At 44.8% G+C, this 21,059-nt stretch overlaps 1 protein-coding gene across 7 annotated transcripts in view; it reads left to right on the top strand.

Annotated features, from left to right (window-relative positions):
- Positions 1–12,687, top strand: part of AKNA (AT-hook transcription factor) — a 57,601-nt gene extending 44,914 nt beyond the window's left edge. For all 7 annotated transcript variants that reach the window (XM_040405179.1, XM_040405180.1, XM_040405178.1 and 4 more), the window contains exons 16-22: positions 2,110–2,214; positions 4,475–4,566; positions 4,659–4,748; positions 4,829–4,930; positions 6,745–6,846; positions 8,993–9,119; positions 11,184–12,687. In XM_040405179.1, the coding sequence (XP_040261113.1) occupies positions 2,110–2,214; positions 4,475–4,566; positions 4,659–4,748; positions 4,829–4,930; positions 6,745–6,846; positions 8,993–9,119; positions 11,184–11,424 (859 nt within the window). In that variant the 3' untranslated portion in view covers positions 11,425–12,687. The remainder of the gene's footprint in view (positions 1–2,109; positions 2,215–4,474; positions 4,567–4,658; positions 4,749–4,828; positions 4,931–6,744; positions 6,847–8,992; positions 9,120–11,183) is intronic.
- Positions 12,688–21,059: the final 8,372 nt, after the last annotated feature.

Raw genomic sequence — 21,059 nt, 5'->3', positions numbered from 1 at the left:
AGCAAGCGTGTTAGCCTGGGGGCCGGGTGTAACCAAAAGATTTTTAGGTCGAAGCGACGTTTTTTTTTGTCGGGCGAATGATACCAGAAACAGGCCGGATCTCTGCCCGCTGTTCACTTACATTACTTGCAGAGTGTCGTGGAGAAAGTCCACCTTAGGACTCATGCACATGACCACATGGTGACTCTGTACAACAACCTCCAAGTATAAGGCGCCTATAGGAGTCTGTGGGACCCTGATACTCCTCTGTAATGCCTGTGAAGCATGACTTTTTTTCCGTTGAATTCCATATGAATCAGACAGACGTGGTCCAACAGATGCATTTTCTGGTTGCAGACTTTTCAGAGTAAGCCTCCAGGAGTAATGTTGAGCGAACTTGTGTTTTAAGTTCGGCGTCTAAAGTTCGGGTTCGTTGGGTTTCAATAAACACAAATTGAACCATAAAGTTCGGGTTCGGGTTATCGAAGAATCGCGTTTTGGATTCCCCTACCACGGACCATAACGGAATTTAGAATCCATAACGTGATTCTTCGATAACCCGAACTTTAGACGCCGAACTCAAAACATAAGTTCGCTCAACACTATCCATGAGCATGCATTTCTGACCATGATATGACTTGTATAGTTTTAGGCTCTGTTCACATCTCTGCTTCTTTCGTGGAACATCAGTTATATTAGCTGGAAAAAGTAGCGCAGCATGTAGCACAATTTTTTCCCAGTAAAATAACCAACACCGTGGTAAAACATTAACTTATACATTAAAAGGGGTTTCCAGAACTTAGATATTGATGGCCTATCCTCAGGATAGGTCATCAGTATCAGATTGGTGGGGGTCAGACACCTCGCATCTACACTATTCGGCTGTTTTAGGCAGCCGCCAGCACTGGAAACTATATAGTGGACGGAGCTGGAAGCGCAAGGTTCCGTCCACCATGTAGTGGTTGTGCCGGCGTGACATAGCTCAGCCCCATTCAAGTGAATAGGAGCTGCAGTACACCAGCTCTGGGAACTACACAGTGGACTCGATCCACCATATAGTTTCTGAAATCAGCAGCTACCCAAAACAGCTGATCGGTAAGAGTATGGGGGTGTCAAACACCCCCTTTGCAATCAATTGGGGTCTATCAGGAGCCGTTGGTGTCCATCATTCATTTTTCTGCTCTTTTGACGGAAAGACATATAGAATTCTTAACAGAGATGTAAACTTAGCGTTACCCCTCTGTGTACTCCATTTCTAATTGTCAGATGTCCCTGACCTCAGCTCCTGGAAGGGCAGAAACTAAAGGGTGTATTCGACACCCCAATTCTGTCAGGCATTGTCGGGAGGAAAGCTAGTTAGATAGCTAGTAGAGGATAAAGGGATGTCCTCCGTGGCATGGGGAGGAGCAATCGTTGTGCCATCGCTCGTTCCCATGCAGGGTGGCGTGTCCCAGCGGCAGATCGCTATTACACAGTGTGATCTGCCGCGGGCACCATTGTGATTTTTAAGCATTGATTACACTGCAAGATGATCTCTAATGAGCGTCCAGAAAATCTGGCAGTCTAATACACCCTTAACTGCTGTAAAGTCCCATACACTGCAGATAGAAGAGAATATACTGCTCCTCTGTCTCTCGCATACACAAAACCAGCAGCAGTACTCAGCAGTGTAGCTGTGAATCCAGCTCTGGATGGGACTTACTGTCAGCCTTTATGTATGTCTGCACCTCTTTCTCACTTGGCAGCTGCTCCTCCTCCACTTTCCATCGCCGTAGACTTTTTTTGGCAGCTACTGTAACCTGATCTCTCAGTGAAGCTGATAATCTGTCTTTATCTCGGTAATAAGATATAGTACAAAATTTAATATCATCGCTTGTACTATTATTTCTTGAAAATAAATTGTAAGGACCATTAGTCCTTAGAATAGCTCCAATGGCACTATTATATGCGCTGTATAGATTGTCTGTTGTGATTGTTACTGTAGTTATGGTATCTGTACAATTTGGGTTCTTTAACTCTAGCTTTAATTTTTGTGCAATTTATCCATCCTTGATGATTTTCCGAGGCCTCAACTGACTTTCATAAAACTATTTAGCATTTTCTGTACCTGTGTTTGTTCTCTCCTTTCAGCCAGGCGATCCACAGTCTGCAGAAGGAAGTCAGTCAGCTGCGCAAGCATCTTGAAAACAGCTTGCATCGCTCACCAATCCGAGGGAAACAGACAGCGGCAAATCAGTGAGTGGTAGTTGTTGCTTAGGATGTGCTCTACATGCATTTGAGATCTCCAGCAATATTAATGATCACTATCTACTCTGACCTCTCTGAGGGTTACTGTATGCTATCTAGGATTCTGCACTTTAGTTTTTCCTTTGCAATAGCCAGAGGCGGACTGGCCATAGACCCTACAGGGAAATTGCCCAAGGGGACGCCCAAGAACTCCTCATGGCAACTAGTCAGGTACATAAAGATCTGCTGGCGCAGTATTTTATACTGCACTGGGCTAATTGACTCTGATGGCGCAGTATTTTGTGCTGCACTGTGGTATTTGGCACTGATGGGACAGTATTTTGTGCTGCACTGTAATAATTGGTTCTGCTGGGGCAGTATTTTGTGCTGCACTGTAGTATTTGGTTATGCAGAGGCGGTATTTTGTGCTTCACTGTGGTATTTGGTTCTGCAGGGGCAGTATTTTGTGCTGCACTGTGGTACTTGGTTCTGTTGGGGCAGTATTTTGTGCTGCACTGTGGTATTTGGTTCTGCTGGGGCAGTATTTTGTGCTGCACTATAGTATTTGGTTCTGTAGAGGTGGTATTTTGTGCTGCACTGTAATATTTGGTTCTGCAGCGGCAGTATTTTGTGCTGCAATGTAGTATTTGGTTCTGTTGGGGCGGTATTTTGTGCTGCACTGTGGTATTTGGTTCTGCAGGGGCAGTATTTTGTGCTGCACAGTGGTATTTGGTTCTGCAGGGGCAGTATTTTGTGCTGCACAGTGGTATTTGGTTCTGCAGGGGCAGTATTTTGTGCTGCACTGTAGTATTTGGTTCTGATGGGGCAGTATTTTGTGCTGCACTGTAGTATTTGGTTCTGCAGAGGCGGTATTTTGCGCTGCACTGTGGTATTTGGTTCTGTTGGGGCGGTATTTTGTGCTGCACTGGGGTATTTGGTTCTGCAGGGGCAGTATTTTCTGCTGCACTGTGGTACTTGGTTCTGTTGGGGCGGTATTTTGTGCTGCACAGTGGTATTTGGTTCTGCAGGGGCAGTATTTTGTGCTGCACTGTAGTATTTGGTTCTGCAGAAGCGGTATTTTGCGCTGCACTGTGGTATTTGGTTCTGTTGGGGCGGTATTTTGTGCTGCACTGGGGTATTTGGTTCTGCAGGGGCAGTATTTTCTGCTGCACTGTAGTATTTGGTTCTGCTGGGGCAGCATTTTGTGCTGTACTGTGGTATTTGGTTCTGTTGGGGCAGTATTGTGTGCTGCACTGTGGTATTTGGTTCTGTTGGGGCAGTATTTTGTTCTGCACTGTGGTATTTGGTTCTGCAGGGGGAGTATTTTGTGCTGCACTGTGGTATTTGGTTCTGCAGGGGCGGTATTTTGTTCTGTACTGTAGTATTTGGTTCTGCAGGGGGAGTATTTTGTGCTGCACTGTGGTATTTGGTTCTGCAGGGGCGGTATTTTGTTCTGCACTGTGGTATTTGGTTCTGTTGGGGCAGCATTTTGTGCTGCACTGTGGTATTTGGTTCTGCAGGGGCGGTATTTTGTTCTGCACTACAGTACTGCTGGCCCCGCCTACTTCTGTTGTCCCTGACTACTTGTATTGCCTTCTCTGAGTTCGCACCCACCTACAACATGGGTCCACTTTAAGATTTTTTTCCCAGGGCCACATTAAGTTTCCAGTCCGCCCCTGGCAATAGCCATCAAAAAGCCATTTTGTAAATACTGTAAAACATTTGTAATCTATTGCTAAGGAGGAACTGAAGAGCAACTGACAGACTTTAAAACCGCAAAGGGTTAAAGGGGCTGGCCCAAATTTGAGGCCTATGACCTATCCACAGGATAGGTGATAAGTGTCTGACTGAACTAGGTAGTTTAAAAAGATGAAAAATGGGATCTGCTGGCGGCGCTACTAGTGGTGACGACCCAGGAGATGGGTGAATACAGGCTCTACTGGTGATAACACAACGCGTTTCGGGATCGAAATTGGACTTTGCTGGCAGATCTAGCCACATTTCAGTGGAGTCTGCCAACCATTCTATATCTTTGAGGCCATTGTGAAGGTTGGATTTTCTACTGCTCATCCCTTTCTTTCACCCAGAGGTAAGTGGTGTCCAATCTGCATGGCTGCCGCTTATGAAGGTACCCTTCCCGTTTCACCCTGCCATCACGTTCATGGGGAGTCTAGCTAGTCGTCAGTTGTCAGTTATGTGGATGACTGGTCGACCTAGGTAGTCCTCCATCTTGTGTTCATGCAAACTAACCATGGTTATTACTCTGCAGGAACCTGCATGAGGGGAGAGTTCCTAATTTCGTCTCTGACCTGGGTAGCCCTATCTCTAGACGTGGGCCTCCAGTGAAGGAATCAAGGGAAGGTAAGTGACGTCCTTGGAGGAACAGAGAAGATGTGGTTGCAGATGGACTCTTTCTTCCATGAAACTTCACTATTTTCTCTCCCGCCACCCAGAACACCTGTTGGGCAGTTTTGTGCCACGTGACCACGACCCTTCTTCTTCAGACGCACAAGGTGGACGAAGCGTCCGGGGAGCTTATACAGGTGCCCTCTGAAATATCACGTATGACACACATCTCCTTGTATTTTTTTATGTCACTAATACAGTCTATTACTGTTATTAGGGACTCAATATCAAGTCTCAAGATCCCCTCCTCCTCATCACACTGAGCGTTTTACTGTGCCGCCATGTCAGAGATGTCAAGAAAATGAAAGGAAGAATACGGGTATGGGCAGTGCCACTGTACAAATATGGTTAGAATAGAAGGATATGCCAGGTGTGAATGGCAGCTTTCAAACTCGGTCAATTGGCTTTTCATGTTAAAGTCTGGTGCTAAAAATTCTGGGGGTCATTTACTATCCAGAAATAAGCCTATATTAGGGTCCATTCACACGTCCGTATGTGTTTTGCTTATCCGCAAAACACGGACACGGCATTGTGCGTTCCGCATTTTGCGGACCGCACATCGCCGGCACTCTCATAGAAAATGCCTTTTCTTGTCCGCAATTGCGGACAAGAATAGGACATGTTCTATTTTTTTGCGGAACGGAAGTGAAGACAGCACATTCCGGCCCCATTGAAAATGAATGGGTTCGCACCTGTTCCGCAAAATTGCAGAACAGATGCGGACCCATTTTGCGGATGTGTGAATGGACCCTTAGGCGTATTTCTGGCGCAGATTGTGGCGCATAGGTTATTTGTGCCGCAATCTGCGACTTTTCGCCTCTCACGCCATGTCTTAAAAAGTGGGCTGGCAGGCCCATCTCATTTACTATTTTCTACGCCTGTTTTAGGCAAGGAAGCTGTCTTACATTTAGACTGGCGCTTGGGATACGCTGAAGTTATGTAGATGCCGGCACCTCTTCATAACTTTGGCGTATCCACCACCAGCTATAGGACTGGCGTCTAAAGCGCCGGTCTTAATAAATGACCCCCTCTGTTTTCAGACGAAAAGCAATGGTTTATATAGTGCGGATTCAAACAATGTACTGAGGTTTAGTATCACTTGATCCATTTTAGGGCTGCTCATTGACTAAGAGGGATCATGTGACGCACCATGTGACTCCCCAGAATCGGGACACGCTTCCTTGTAAGATAGTTGGCGGACATCATACCGATGTTCTTTTAATAGGTCCTTTTTAAAGAGGATCTGTCAGCTCTCCCCCGATTTATCTGTTTCAATGTATTCTCCAAGAAACGACAATTCAGGATCAGTGATGGTCAGTCCGCCAGCAAACACATGCGGGCTGCCATCTTTAGTAAGGTAGACTCACCCGTCCGGCGATGCACAGGTAAGCCCTTACCTGTGCCTGTGGCGGGAGCCTGTCTGAAATCAAATGCGGTCACCGGGAACAGGCAGTTCCGAGAACAGCCCGATGAAGGCCCCCGGCGGCTGTTCTCGGAACTGCCTGCTCCCAGTGACTGCAGACCCGCACCGGCACAGGTAAGGGCTTACCTGTGCATCGCCGGACGGGTGAGTCTACCTTACTAAAGATGGCAGCCCGTGTCACAACTGTACACAAACAGAATCTTCAAAAGCTTTGAACAACTGAAGGAAGAGTTTCAGCTATTACTAATACAAACTTTTATCAGTACTTACAATTATGGCTGTTACCATGGGTGTGTCCCTAAAGAGTCTCGTACTGGCAGCACTGATTGGACAGTGTAGGTCGCGCGGCACTTGTGACATGGCCGTGCTGCGTTCTTCGAGTACCACCCACAGCGGACCCTAATTAAACCAATGAGATGGCACTGTCCTGTATTGTTAATGGCAGCGCGGCACATTCAATACTGTTCAGCTTTTAACAATACGGACCGGCTAAATAGTGGGGCTTCATTGAGCTAATAAAGCCACACGGTGCTCGATCATAGTACAGGGGTCACAAGCGCCGCACCACCGCACCAAACCAAGAGTTTGTAGGGACACAGTTGTTGATTTATTCATGATTTTTTTTCTTTAGGAATAACAGAGGAATTAGCAAAACACAGAAATATGACTGCAAAATATTTACACAAGATTGCTTTTTTTACTGCTTGCAGAATCCTCGAAACCATCAAAGAAGGAGAAAACCCCTCCACTAACACCACCAGACTGTCCGCTCTGCCATGGGAATGATGACTCTGATGACGCACCGAGAACTGGTCAGCCTTTTACTGTGTGAACCCCTCACAGGCATTAAACATTGACCCTCAGATAGAAATGGGCCCTGTGGGTCCAGACTACACGTGGAATATGGCTGTGTGTGTCCAAAGTTAGAACGTCCCACATTCACTTATGTCATCGTGCCCAGACCTTGTTGTGAAATTCGCCAAAATCTGGCACATTTAAATTCTGGCACATAATGTTGAATCTAGTTTTAGACCCAAAAGAACAATCCACTGCATATCTCTTGGTGAGGAGACGTGGCCTTGCCAGGCTGTGGCTTAGTGGACAATGGTGTGGCTTATGATGTCACAACGTGCACCAAAACTTAGCCATAACATTTTGGTGCAACTATCAGACATTGATAGTCAGTCATAAGCCAAATTGCTATCCAACATGGGCCACTTTGATCAATTTGGAACATATTTAGGCCTCGTCCACATTTCTGTGTCAGTGTCACGTCCGTTAAAAAAAGTGTACGTGTTTCATCCGTGAAGGATCCGTGGTTGGTCTGTGTGTCCGTTTTTACCATTCGTGTGTCATCCGTACTTCACAGACGTTGCTCAGCTGAAAATAAATTTCCCAAGAATCTCCTATCAGTCTTCAGTGAAAAACAGACGCACCACGGAAGCAAGACTTCTATGGCGTGCTTGGTCCGCATCACAGATCAAAGTAGTGCATGTCTCCGTCATTTTTTTACTGACCCACGGTCAGTAAGAAAAATACAAAAATGTGAACAGACACATTTTAAATAAATGGGTACGTGTGCTGTCTGTGGAAAATGCGGACGGCGCACCTCAGTGAAAAACGGAAATGTGGACGAGGCCTTAGACTGCCTAAACCCGGCCATACATGTGAGACCATTCATTTCTATGGGTCCGCAAAAATACTCCGCATCCGTATTTCCGTTCCGCAGTCCCCCAAAAAAGATAGAACATGACCTATTCTTGTCGGCTTTGCAGATAAGAATAGGCATTGTTACGATAGGTCCACAAAAAAAACTGATGCAACACGGACGTCACACCGGTGAAATTTGTTTTTTTATGCAGATCCGTGTTTTTTGCTGACCGCAAAATAAATGACCATATCCGTTGGGGATCGGATCGTCTTTCTCCTGTGTAACAATGCCTAATCTTGTCTGCAATTATGGACAAGAATAGGACATCCTATATTTTTTTGCGGGGCCACGGAACGGAATTTACACGATGTTCTGTCCGCATCTTTTGTGGCCCCATTTAAATGAATTGTTGCGGAACGGATGTAGACAGAAATATACGGTCATGTGAATGTGCCCTTAGACTGACATCTATCTCTTAATGCATGTGTTGTAAATGGGAGAGGGGAGACACTTCTGGCAGACAGCTTTACCTCCACGTTAACAAAAGGATTGCGCATGTTAAAATCCAATATGCACAACCCTTCTCTCCTCCTACACATCTGCTATCAGAGACGTGTCGGGAGGCCCCCATACACATTAAATGGTTGGTTGATCCTGCCAGTGGGTTCAGCTGACATACATTTAAAGGGGGTTTCCAGGCTCGTGATATTGATGACCTACTGTCAGTACCCGATCAGGGGTGGTCCCACACCCCGCACAGTGGTGGTCCGACGTTGGCTGCTCCCTGCTGCCTCTGTTGCTGGAAGTAGCACTTTGAACGGAGCAGGAAGCACAGCTCCATTCAAAGTGTAGTGGCCATTCCAGCAGCCTAGCTCCCACTCAATTTAAAATTCCAGCTGGAGCCTGGACTAACCCAAAGGCCTCATGCACACGACCGTTCTGTTTTTTGCGGTCCGCAAACCGCGGATCCGCAAAAAATGGAAGCCCCCCGTGTGTCTTCCGCAATTTCCGAAACGGAACGGGCGGCCCATAGTAGAAATGCCTATTCTTGTCCGCAAAACGGACAAGAATAGGACATGTTATATTTTTTTTGTGGGGCTATGGAACGGAGCAACGGATGCCGACAGCACACGGAGTGCTGTCCGCATCTTTTGCGGCCCCATTGAAGTGAATGGGTTCGCATCCGAGCCGCAAAAACTGCAGCTCGGATGCGGACCAGAACTACGGTCGTGTGCATGAGGCCTAAGAATGTATCTGTATATACTCAGATTTTTAGTAAATTGATATCTGACCTTTTTTGTGTACAGGAATGTTTACTTGTGATTATAACCGGCGTTCTCGGAGACGTCCACACTGCAAGCATTGGATCGTGAGCCACACACCACCAGTGAGCTATGTACAGACCCCTGTTGTGCATTACAGCCCTCCAATAGTGTAAGCAACCATAAGCTATCATACAGATAGGGGGTCACTAGGTGCCAGGCACCCTTCTCCCATAGCACCCAACACTGTCTGTGCCAACCCTTAGTAAAGTCATAGATGGTTCAAATAATTTAGCTGCTAACCTCTGCTTATTTAGGGCTCCTGCAAGCGGACATATTTTCGCTCCGCATCCGCATTTTTTGCGGATCGAATGCAAACCCATTCATCTTAATGGAGCTGCAAAACATGCGGACAGCACACCGTAAGTCCGTGTAGAACGTGTCCTATTCATGTCCGTTTTGCGGGCAAGGATAGGTCATTTCTGAAGGAGTAAAAAAAAAATATGTCGGCATGCTCTCAGCCAGTATCTGTGTTTTGCGAATCCGCGATTTGCAGACCAGAGAAACTGCAACAGCTGAGTGCATCAGCCCTTATTGTACCAAACTGATAATACTGCATGCGCCACTGTGATAACTGTCTAAATATTACGCCCCTTTCAGACAAGTGAGTCCCACGCATTGGACTTGCAGCGTGTGTCAGGGAGAGCACCTGTCCTGACCTCCCAGCACTGATGGGTCACGTAGCATTATATTGATTTTATGATGCTATGTAACCCTTAGGCCCCTTTCACACGGGCAAGTTTTCCGCGCGGGTGCAATGCGTGAGTTGAACGCATTGCACCTGCACTGAATCCGGACCCATTCATTTCTATGGGGCTGTGCACATGAGCTGTGATTTTCACGCATCACTTGTGCGTTGCGTGAAAATCGCAGCAAGCTCTATTTTGTGCGTTTTTCACGCAACGCAGGCCCCATAGAAGTGAATGGGGTTGCGTGAAAATTGCAAGCATCCGCAAGCAAGTGCGGATGCGGTGTGATTTTCACGCACGGTTGCTAGGAGACGATCGGGACGGGGACCCGATCTTTATTATTTTCCCTTATAACATGTTTATAAGGGAAAATAATAGCATTCTGAATACAGAATGCATAGAACAATAGCGCTGGAGGGGTTAAAAATAAATAAATAAATAAATAAATAAAAATTAACTCACCTTAATCCACTTGTTCGCGCAGCCAGCATCTCTTCTGTCTTGTTCTGTGAGGAATAGGACCTTTGATGACGTCACTACGCTCATCACATGGTCCGTCACATGATCCATCACTTCTGTGAAGAAGTTCGGGTCTGGGTACCACATTCAGTTTTTTATCACGCGCGTGCAAAACGCATTACACCCACGCGATAAAAACTGAACAACGGAACGCAATCGCAGTCAAAACTGACTGCAATTGCGTACCTACTCGCGTGGGTTTGCCGCAACGCACCTGGACCTTATCCGGACACGCTCGTGTGAAAGAGGCCTTACAGTTCTGGAATGTATTGGATAACACTGCCAGCATTATGTCTGTGTTATCCAATACATTCCAGAACTGTAAGGGTTACATAGCATCATAAATCAATATAATGCTATGCGACCCTCGTCAGTGCTGGAAAGTTCAGGACGGGAGCATGACATTCGCTCGTGGGAAAGGGGCCTTAGATAGAATTAGTAAATCTGAGGTCTCATGCACCGGAACGTATTTTCTTTCCGTGTCCGCTCCGTTTTTTTGCGGACCGTATGCGGAACCATTCATTTCAATGGGTCCACAAAAAAAACGGAAGTTACTCTGTGTGCATTCTGTTTCCCTATAGCCATACTTCCGTTCCGCAAAAAAATTTAACATGTCCTATTATTGTCCTCATTACGGACAAGGATAGGACTGTTCTATTAGAGGTCAGCTGAATGTCATCCGTTTTTTTTTTTTTTTTTTTCGGATCCGTGTTTTGAGGACTGCAAAATACCTACGGTTGTGTGCATGAGCACGGGGTACTGTCCACGTTTTTTTGCGGACCCATTGAAATGAATGGGTCCGCATCCTATCCGCAAAAAAAGACGGAACGGACACGGAAACAAACAACGGTCGTGTGCATGAGGCCTTACTCCTATGAGCCAATGGGTAGTCAACTCCTCAGTATCTGCATATGCGACCGACATTTATAAAATGCGTGTAAGCTAAAGTCTTCTCTTTCTTTCTTTAGATATGGTACGCCGGCCAGTTTGTACCCCCCTATGGTATATAACCCGCCTGAGCTACGTCGTCCACATTCTGTCACTCCTCCGCCGAGCTCAGATATCTTACAGCTCGTTGATTTAATGTGGCCTCTTAACAAGGCACTCGAAGCAGCCAAAGAACTGAAAAGCACCAGCAGGCGGATGTGCCGATCTCTTACCATGGATCTCAGCGCGCAGCGGGACATTCGGGGCTCCTGCCTTTTCTAGATTGGAGAAATTACCGTTACCTAGTGCCTGGAACTGAAGTTAAATCTGTGAATCAGCTTTATGGCTATTTTTTTTTTTTACTTAACAATGTATGTACTTGCGTCTGATGATTAAGAAAAATCTCTAAAAATGCAGATTACTCCTCAAAAAACCTAATTCCAAATGTATCCATGCCCTCCCAACCAGTCACAAGAACGGGGGTCCTCCTGTGTCCCCCTGGTGGTCAAGCATGCGCACTGCCACTCTATTCGTCCCATAGAAAATAAATGAATAAAGTGGGAGCGTGCACTCCTGACCGGCGCTGCATTCATACAGGACCTTATTCTTGTGATTGGTGGGGGTCCCAGTGCTCAGACCACCCCTGATCAGACAATTATCCTCACGATAAAGAATAGTATAAACCTTGGCACGATCCCTTTAAACTGGAACAAATGAAAGCCACTCTGTGATTGGTTGCTACGGCCAGACAGCTTTGATAAATACTGGCCGGGTTTTCCGGGAGGTTAATGTTGATGGCTTTTTATCCTCAACATAGGTCATCAATATCTGATCAGTGGGGGTCTGACCCTCTGCACCCCGCCAACCAGCTGCTTGAAGACAACAGAGCGCCATGGCCTCCTCACAGCTTACCAAGCACAGCGCCATCCATTGTATAGTGGCTGTGCTTGGTATTGCGGCCGAGGCCCATTCATTTGAATGAAACTGAGCTGTACATAGTCCATGTGACCACTGAACGTGACATCACTGGCCTAGGAAGAACCCGCGGGGTTCACCGGAGCTCCACAACCTCTTCAAACAGCTGATCAGTGGGGGTGCCAGGATTTGGACTCCCACCGATCCTATGGATAGGCCATCACTATTAAACACTCGGAATGCCCCTTTAATACATGTTACATAGCGTGTTTCTGGGAGAGCTGGGAGACCACTTCTATGGCAGCTATTACATCTTTCACCAATGTTGTCACCAATGTCTCCTGAATGACAGACCCGTCTATGTAGCAGTATAACCGTCTTTTTTGCTGGTTTGAGGACTCAAAAAATTTCAGGGAATTATGCTTTTAAAAATATCATAATGACTTTTTGGACAAGTACTAAGGAGTAATCAGGTTCTTATCAGATAGTAAAGAGCCTTTTGCACATGAAGGTCCAAGATGTTGGCACCTACTAAGAACAAACCTGTATGGTCTCGATCTCCTCATTCCTTACCTCTTGGAATTGTCATCAGGCCCCTGCTACAGTTTATTCTTGTCCGTTTTGCGGACAAGAATAGGCATTTCTACAATGGGCCGCCCGTTCCATTCCGCAAATTGTGGAAGGCACACGGGCGGCTTCCATTTTTGGCGGATCCGCGGTTTACGGACTGCAAAAAACGGAACGGTCGTGTGCATGAGGCCTTAGGAAACCCATACTTACCATGTATGCACATTAAATATGAATTGTCTACTCTCCTGACATGTCTGTTTAGTAAGTACTTGTTTTTTTCCCCATAAAATATCAATGCACTTTTTATTAGAACTCTGCATTGTAATGTCCCTCTGTTATTCCTCCTGGAGATGTATGAATACATGTACAACAGGATGTTACCATTACCCTTAGGGTAGGGTATGTCATACATATACTGAGACTCGGACAGTGTCGGCCTATATAGGGACACACCTCATTGACAAGGTAAATGGTAGCATCCAGTTGTTCATACATTGCCAGGAGGAATAATCAAGGGTCAGCACAATGCATAGTTCTAATAAAAGTATTTACTGAAACAGACATGTCAGGAGAAGGTGACAGGTCCTGTTTAAGTAAACTAGCAGGGCGCCTGCTGACGGGTACTGGTTAACCCTTTCCTAATGTGTTTCAATGATTTACTGTAGTTATTTCCCAAGTTTTCTTATCACTCGAGCACTGATTGTTGTTTTCTACAAATCGCTTTGAAGAATTTGTACTTTTATAATATTTATATTTTTGTATCCGGAACGTTGGTGGTACGAAAATGATAACGTCTATTTATATGTATGTGGTGAAGCGCCTGATAAAGTGCCCTTAAAGGGGTTACCCAATTTCAAGAAACCCCCCCCTTCACATGTGCCGGGTGACGCTAGGGAGGCTCGTCTCCACCTGCCATTGGCTGCTCCCCCCCGACACCGGATGTTTTCATCCGTGTGCAGGGAGAAGCAACAACGGCGGTGTGGGGAGCGGGGTAAGTATATTACCGGTGAGGGGCCCGGCACATGTGGGGGGGGTTTCTTGAAATTGGATAACCCCTTTAATCTGAAGAACATGAGCTGTAATAACCTGATAATGCGGCTGTAATAATGTGAAGATCATCCAGAATATGGCAGAAGTGAAGACGCAAACTGAGCCACATGTCCTTCAAATGATTTCTATTGTGTGTTCACTCTCTGCAGTCATAATAATTTATATGTTAGAATTACGTTACAAAATGTATTGTCTGTTTCCTTGTGATTTTTTAGCTTCCAGTTTTTAAGATCCACTTTTTGGGTTTTATTTCCAATGCAGGATTTATTGGATGGGTATGTTCATATGCAGCAGATTTGTTGCCGAAGTTTCTGTGGCTAAAAAAATAGAAAACTTATCTTACCTGTAATTTTAATTTCCTCGAGTCCAAAGGCAGCACAGAGCGGAATGTACGTGCTGCCTGGTGACAATGAGGTAATAAAAAATTTGCCTTACCAGTAATTTTACTTTCCTCGAGTCTGAAGGCAGCACAGAGCGGTATGTACATGCTGCCTGGGGACAGTAAGGAAACAGAAAATTTGTTTTACCTGTAATTTGACTTTCCTTAAGTCCTCAGGCAGCATCATACATACCGCTCTGTGCTGCCTAAGGACGATGAGGAAATCTATTTTAAACACGTGAGGTGGATGTGAGAAGTTTGAGGTGGATTTCTCCCTGTAGTCGCAGAAATGTCTAATTGGCAACGTGTGAATTTACTCTTAAAGGGGTTATGCCATAATTGATGCAAAAAAAAATATGAAAATCAGACATCATATAGTACATGACAATCTCTTTCGAACAAAGCTAGAACCAGCCCTGCACCTCCCATGGATCCAGAGATCTCCCCATTCTCTACTTTTATTGTTCCTAATTCTTTTCAGCCTGGCAGCTCAATGTGGCGTGTCCTTTCTGCTGCAGCTCTCTTCCTGTAACTGCAATAGCTTCTAACAGAACATATGGCAGGTTGCAGTTGGAGATTTAAACTGAGCATGTGCGACCAGCTCAGTGAGACGGACAAAAAATAAGGAAAAGAACAAACAGCAGGTGGCGCTATACAGATACATTTCATTGAATAACTCACTGGTTATATTACATTTTTAATTACATGCAACTACAAAAGTATTCAGATCCAGGTGCTGGTTTGAAAAATGTAGAATATGTTTTGTGACCCTTTAAATAGTATAGGACTCAAAGTTCAAAGCCATTGCGCTGTTTTCATGTCTCATCTCCTTATTGTGTAAAGCTTTTATACTAATCTATTTTTTCATTAAAAGATTTTTTTTCTTTTGTTAAAAATTATAAATTGTCTTTCTTTAAAGCGAAGGTTATCTGATGATCTTATAGGATATATCAGTATAAATAAGCAGTCTGTGCCTTTAGTGTGATTGCACTGTAGATATGGAGAACTTACAGTGTATTCATTCCAGACAGGAAGCATTCATGATATGTAGGTTCCCCCTGTAACAGGGAGAAGTCTGTCAATCAGGAATACATTAGATTCCTGTTGCTGGCATTGGCCTGAAACAAGTAAACTGTATGTTTTCATATATGCAAATGAGCCTCTAGGAGCAACAGGGGCGTTTCTGTTACACCTAGAGCCTCAGCTCTCTCTGCAACTGCCGCGCCCTCTGCACTTTGATTGACAGGAGAAGGCAGAAGGGTCTGGGATCCAAGGAGTTATTGTGATTGCCTGGAGCCGGGAAGGAATTTTTACCCCTAAAAGCATGAAAATTGGTTTCTACTTCATGGAATTTTTTTGCCTTCCTTTGGATCAACTTAGAGGATAACAGGCTGAACTGGATGGACGGATGTGTTTTTTTCAGCCTTATTAATGTATGGGGGTAATACTGATCTTCCTACAGTGGTCTGTTAGTAACAGTACGGTGGTAATATTCAGTCACTATTTAGCTGTATTACTAGTAGTCATGGTGCGGCATTATCTGGATTGGGGGCCACTCAGGTGACAGGTGCTGACCCCCTATCTATGCCCCAGAGTCATGCCACCGATGACATCACAGATAGTGTTTCTAAGGAAACAAGAAGCGTTATCGTGCCAGGATTCTAATGATGACATCACAAAGGGTGGCTTAGCATCAGAGCAGCCATCTTGAATGTACTTTATTAACCTACCCTTAATGGAGTATTACCTGGGGGGATCATTTATTTTGAGACTTGTACTACTTTTCCGGCTATAATAACAGTCACAAACTTTAGCACATGCAGATTGTGTGCAAAAATGGGTGACTTTAAATATTACGCTTTTAAATATTGGTCACTCGCCCCTTCAGGATCCAGCTCTGAGCTTACTTACTATACCCTTAGGATACCCATAGAAAATAGGGGCTGAGTACGATTTGTGCAATTTGATAATTAAGAGAAATAAAACACAATTTTTAAAAACATTTAAAAAAACACTATGTTTATTTATAAAAGGTTTTAAATGAATTTTCTGCAGCTCAGGCTCCGTCTTCAGGATTGGCTGGATTCAGGTCCGCTAACTTGTAGAGAGGAGGTCGGGGGTCGCACCTCTGGCAGATTTTCAGGGACAGAATATTGTCACCAGAGGTTCCTGATGTTATTTTGTAGTCGGATCCTAGAAGAGAAAATACCTAAATAAAAAAACGGTTTACAAAAACACAAGGAAAAGACGGAGGGAAGCGGCTAAACTTACCGGACCTGGTGGTGCTCTGCTCATCTTCATTGGAATTTCAGATGGTTTGGATGGTAAAACCATCTATAGATGGTAAGTGGGCCCCAAGGGATAGATGGTATGTGGGCCCCAAGGGGTAGATGGTAAGTGGGCCCCAAGGGGTAGATGGTAAGTGGGCCCAAAGAGGTAGATGGTAAATTGCCCCAAGGGGTAGATGGTAAGTGGGCCCCAAGCTGCAGATGATAAATGGCCCCAAGCCGCAGATGGTAAATGGCCCCAGGCGGCAGATGGTAAGTGGGGCCAAGCAGCAGATGTTATATGGTGGCCAAGGGGCAGATGGTATACTAAGGGCCTATCGGCAGATGTTACAGCCGGCGGCAGATGTTACAGGATGGCCGCTTTCTCTTCCGGGTACTTTTGGCCCTGATGTTAGTGGTGTTCCCCGGAAGGTCCTCCATCTCCACGTCGTCCGGATACTGGCGAGGGCCGACATCCATTTTGTCATCATCGCCGTGATCGGACTTCATGTCGACGTCATCGGCATACTGGCGAGGGCCGACATCCATTTTCTCTACAGCAGTCATCACAGGAAAAGTCTTCGGCATCAACCTCCTCTTCTTCCCCATGATGAGAGCCAGCTAGAGATACTGACACTGCTGTCAGGGCGTGACCCCAATTTATAGGATTAGGCCACACCCCCTGATTATTATGTCATAAGTAAATGAGTCATGCCCATTATGACATCACAAGTAAAATGGTCATGCCAGAGGAGGGGGGGGGGGCAGGGGGACAAGCATCTATTGATGACATCACAAGAAGTGCCTTAGCATGAGAGCGGCCATATTGGATTTACTGAACTCACATTTTTAATATCACATCATGTACATACATGTTCTTGTCTAAAATTTTCTTCATGTTTGTTCATTCTCTTCACATAGATTTTGGGATAAGGGGTGGGATATATGACCCCAGGGGACTTTGGTCCCTATAGAAGCCAATCACATCACAGCTTTCATTTCGTATTTTTCTCTTGGAAAATAAAAGCTGCGCTGTGATTGGTCGCTATGGGCAACAAAGACAGTTTAACTGTTAATCTGACCCGATGTGTTAGATGATGGGAGTGATATAATGTGTAAGAGATGGTGGGAGTGATGAATTATGTATAAGATGATGGGAGATATGCATTGTGTGTGACATGATGGGAATAAAACATTGGTTGTATGATGATGGGGGTGAAAAACTGTGTATGAGAGGATGGGAGTGATACATTGTGTGTGAAATGATTGGAGTGCTTACAGATATTTATCTATAATGTAATATTTTCACAATATTTTTTTTTTTTTAAAGATATTTCTAATACTTTACAGTGGATTATTGTGTAATATACAGGACTATACATGGGGTGCAGTATAATATATAGGACTATACATGGGGTGCAGTGTAATATACAGGACTGTACATGGGGTGCAGTATAATATACAGGACTATACATGGGGTGCAGTGTAATATACAGGACTATACATGGGGTGCAGTATAATATATAGGACTATACATGGGGTGCAGTGTAATATACAGGACTATACATGGGGTGCAGTATAATATACAGGACTATACATGGGGTGCAGTGTAATATACAGGACTATACATGGGGTGCAGTGTAATATACAGGACTATACATGGGGAGCAGTATAATATACAGGACTATACATGGGGTGCAGTGTAATATATAGGACTATACATGGGGTGCAGTGTAATATACAGGACTATACATGGGGTGCAGTGTAATATACAGGACTGTACATGGGGTGCAGTATAATATACAGGACTATACATGGGGTGCAGTGTAATATACAGGACTATACATGGGGTGCAGTATAATATACAGGACTATACATGGGGTGCAGTATAATATACAGGACTATACATGGGGTGCAGTGTAATATACAGGACTATGCATGGGGTGCAGTGTAATATACAGGACTATACATGGGGTGCAGTATAATATACAGGACGATAAATGGGGGGCAGTACAATATACAGGACTATACATGGGGTGCAGTGTAATATACAGGACTATACATGGGGAGCAGTGTAATATACAGGACTATACATGAGGTGCAGTATAATATACAGGACTATACATGGGGTGCAGTGTAATATACAGGACTATACATGGGGTGCAGTATAATATACAGGACTATACATGGGGTGCAGTATAATATTAAGGACTATACATGGGGTGCAGTATAATATACAGGACTATACATGGGGTGCAGTATAATATACAGGACTATACATGGGGTGCAGTATAATATTAAGGACTATACATGGGGTGCAGTATAATATACAGGACTATACATGGGGTGCAGTGTAATATACAGGACTTTACATAGAGTACAGTGTAATATAGAGGACTATACATGGGGTGCAGTGTAATATACAGGACTATACATGGGGTGCAGTGTAATATACAGGACTATACATGGGGAGCAGTGTAATATACAGGACTATACATGGGGTGCAGTGTAATATACTGGACTATACATGGGGTGCAGTGTAATATACAGGACTATACATGGGGAGCAGTGTAATATACAGGACTATACATGGGGAGCAGTGTAATATACAGGACTATACATGGGGTGCAGTGTAATATACAGGACTATACATGGGGTGCAGTATAATATACAGGACTATACATGGGGTGCAGTGTAATATACAGGACTATACATGGGGTGCAGTATAATATACAGGACTATACATGGGGTGCAGTGTAATATACAGGACTATACATGGGGTGCAGTGTAATATACAGGACTATACATGGGGTGCAGTATAATATACAGGACTATACATGAGGTGCAGTATAATATACAGGACTATACATAGGGTGCAGTGTAATATACAGGACTATACGTGGGGTGCATTATAATATACAGGACTATACATGGGGTGCAGTGTAATATACAGGACTAAACATGAGGTACAGTATAATATACAGGACTAAACATGGGGTGCATTATAATATACAGGACTATACATGGGGTGCATTATAATATACAGGACTATACATGGGGTGCAGTGTAATATACAGGACTATACATGGGGGGCAGTATAATATACAGGACTATACATGGGGTGCAGTGTAATATACAGGACTATACATGGGGTGCAGTACAATATACAGGACTATACATGGGGTGCAGTGTAATATACAGGACTATACATGGGGTGCAGTACAATATACAGGACTATACATGGGGTGCAGTATAATATACAGGACTATACATGGGGTGCATTATAATATACAGGACTTTCCCATTTCGTCCTACAGCAGCACAGAATGGGTTAACCTTGTCGTCATCTTTTCCCAGGACCGACCACCTAGAACATATTAATCAATAATTAATCAATTCACTCACCCTATAAGGTCCGCTCCCCCATAATGCCTCCTTGTGGTTTTTTTGGTCCTCATCTGAGGATGAAGCCCGCCTATGTCTCTTGGCCGTGATACCTTGTTGTGTCAAGGTTTATAGGCCTCAGAATGGAAATAGCCATGTATTCTCCCTGGCTCCACTTCTGACCCGCTAACGCCATCTCTACACCGATCGGGGGCTTAAGCTGTCAGGCGGCGCGTGTTACATGCGAGCCGCAAGATACCTTACTCCGGAAGCCGCGATGTACCCGAACTTCCGGCATGCTGGAACGCACTGTGGAACGCAGGCGCAGTGCGTCTGACGTCACTGGCCCGCCGCCTCACTCCCGATTTGGCGCCGAATTCAAAGTTAAGTAGCGGTGTTTGCTGAGCTCCGGTTCCTGTTGTGCCTGGCAGCCGAGCTCTAGCATTTTTAAGGTATAGGCCTGTCCTGTTGTCAGGCAAACCTCCTGTTGAATATGTTTACCTGCATTTTTTTCTCACTGCCCTTTCTTTATACAGATCTCCAGTGTATCCAGCAGAGGAGAGGAAAAATTCTTACCTGGGATTTTACTTTCCTTGAGTCCGTAGGCAGCACAGAATGGGTTAACTTTGTTCTCATCCGATCCTAGGACCGCCCACCTAGATAATAGGCACAGATTAAAACAATTAACTCATTAGTAGTGACCTATAAAGGTAGCCTCCTCCAGAACCTCCTTGTGTTAATACAAATAGACTCAGACCAAGAATTATGCCAAAAAACAATATAAGAAATTTATTAGGGAGGGTATACTTGTGCTGCCTACGGACTCAAGGAAAGTAAAATCCCAGGTAAGAATTTTTCCTTTCCCATTTCGTCCTACGGCAGCACAGAATGGGATTTTCATAGATCACAAGGGGGGGTATCCTCACTCAGAGCTGCAGACAGAACGCCGGTACCAAAGGCTGAGCTCCTAGCGTTACCATCCAAACGATAATGCTTGACGAAGGTCAGGGAGGAAGACCAGGATGCTGCATTGCAGATTTCTTCAATCGAGACCTGTGCGACCTCTGCCCAAGAAGTAGCCGTGGCCCTGGTGGAATGTGCTCTTACTGGAAATGGAGGTGGTATCTCTTCCAGAGAATAGGCTTCCATTATTGTGGCTTTGATCCATCTTGCAAAAGTATCCTTAGAAGGAGAAGAACCCTTTCTTGGCCCAGAGAAGAGGACAAAAAGGTTTTCCACTGCTCTGAATTCTCTTGTTCTTTGCAAATAGATAAGTAGAGCTCTTTTAACATCCAATGTATGTAAGAGTATCTGGTTCTCGTCCATAGGCTCAGGAAAAAATACTGGGAGGA

The sequence above is a fragment of the Bufo bufo genome, chromosome 8 (assembly GCF_905171765.1).
Source record: "Bufo bufo chromosome 8, aBufBuf1.1, whole genome shotgun sequence".
NCBI classification, from domain to species: Eukaryota; Metazoa; Chordata; class Amphibia; order Anura; family Bufonidae; genus Bufo; species Bufo bufo.
The sequence above is the reverse complement of the archived record's forward strand: the minus strand, read 5'-3'. Positions and strand labels throughout refer to the sequence as shown.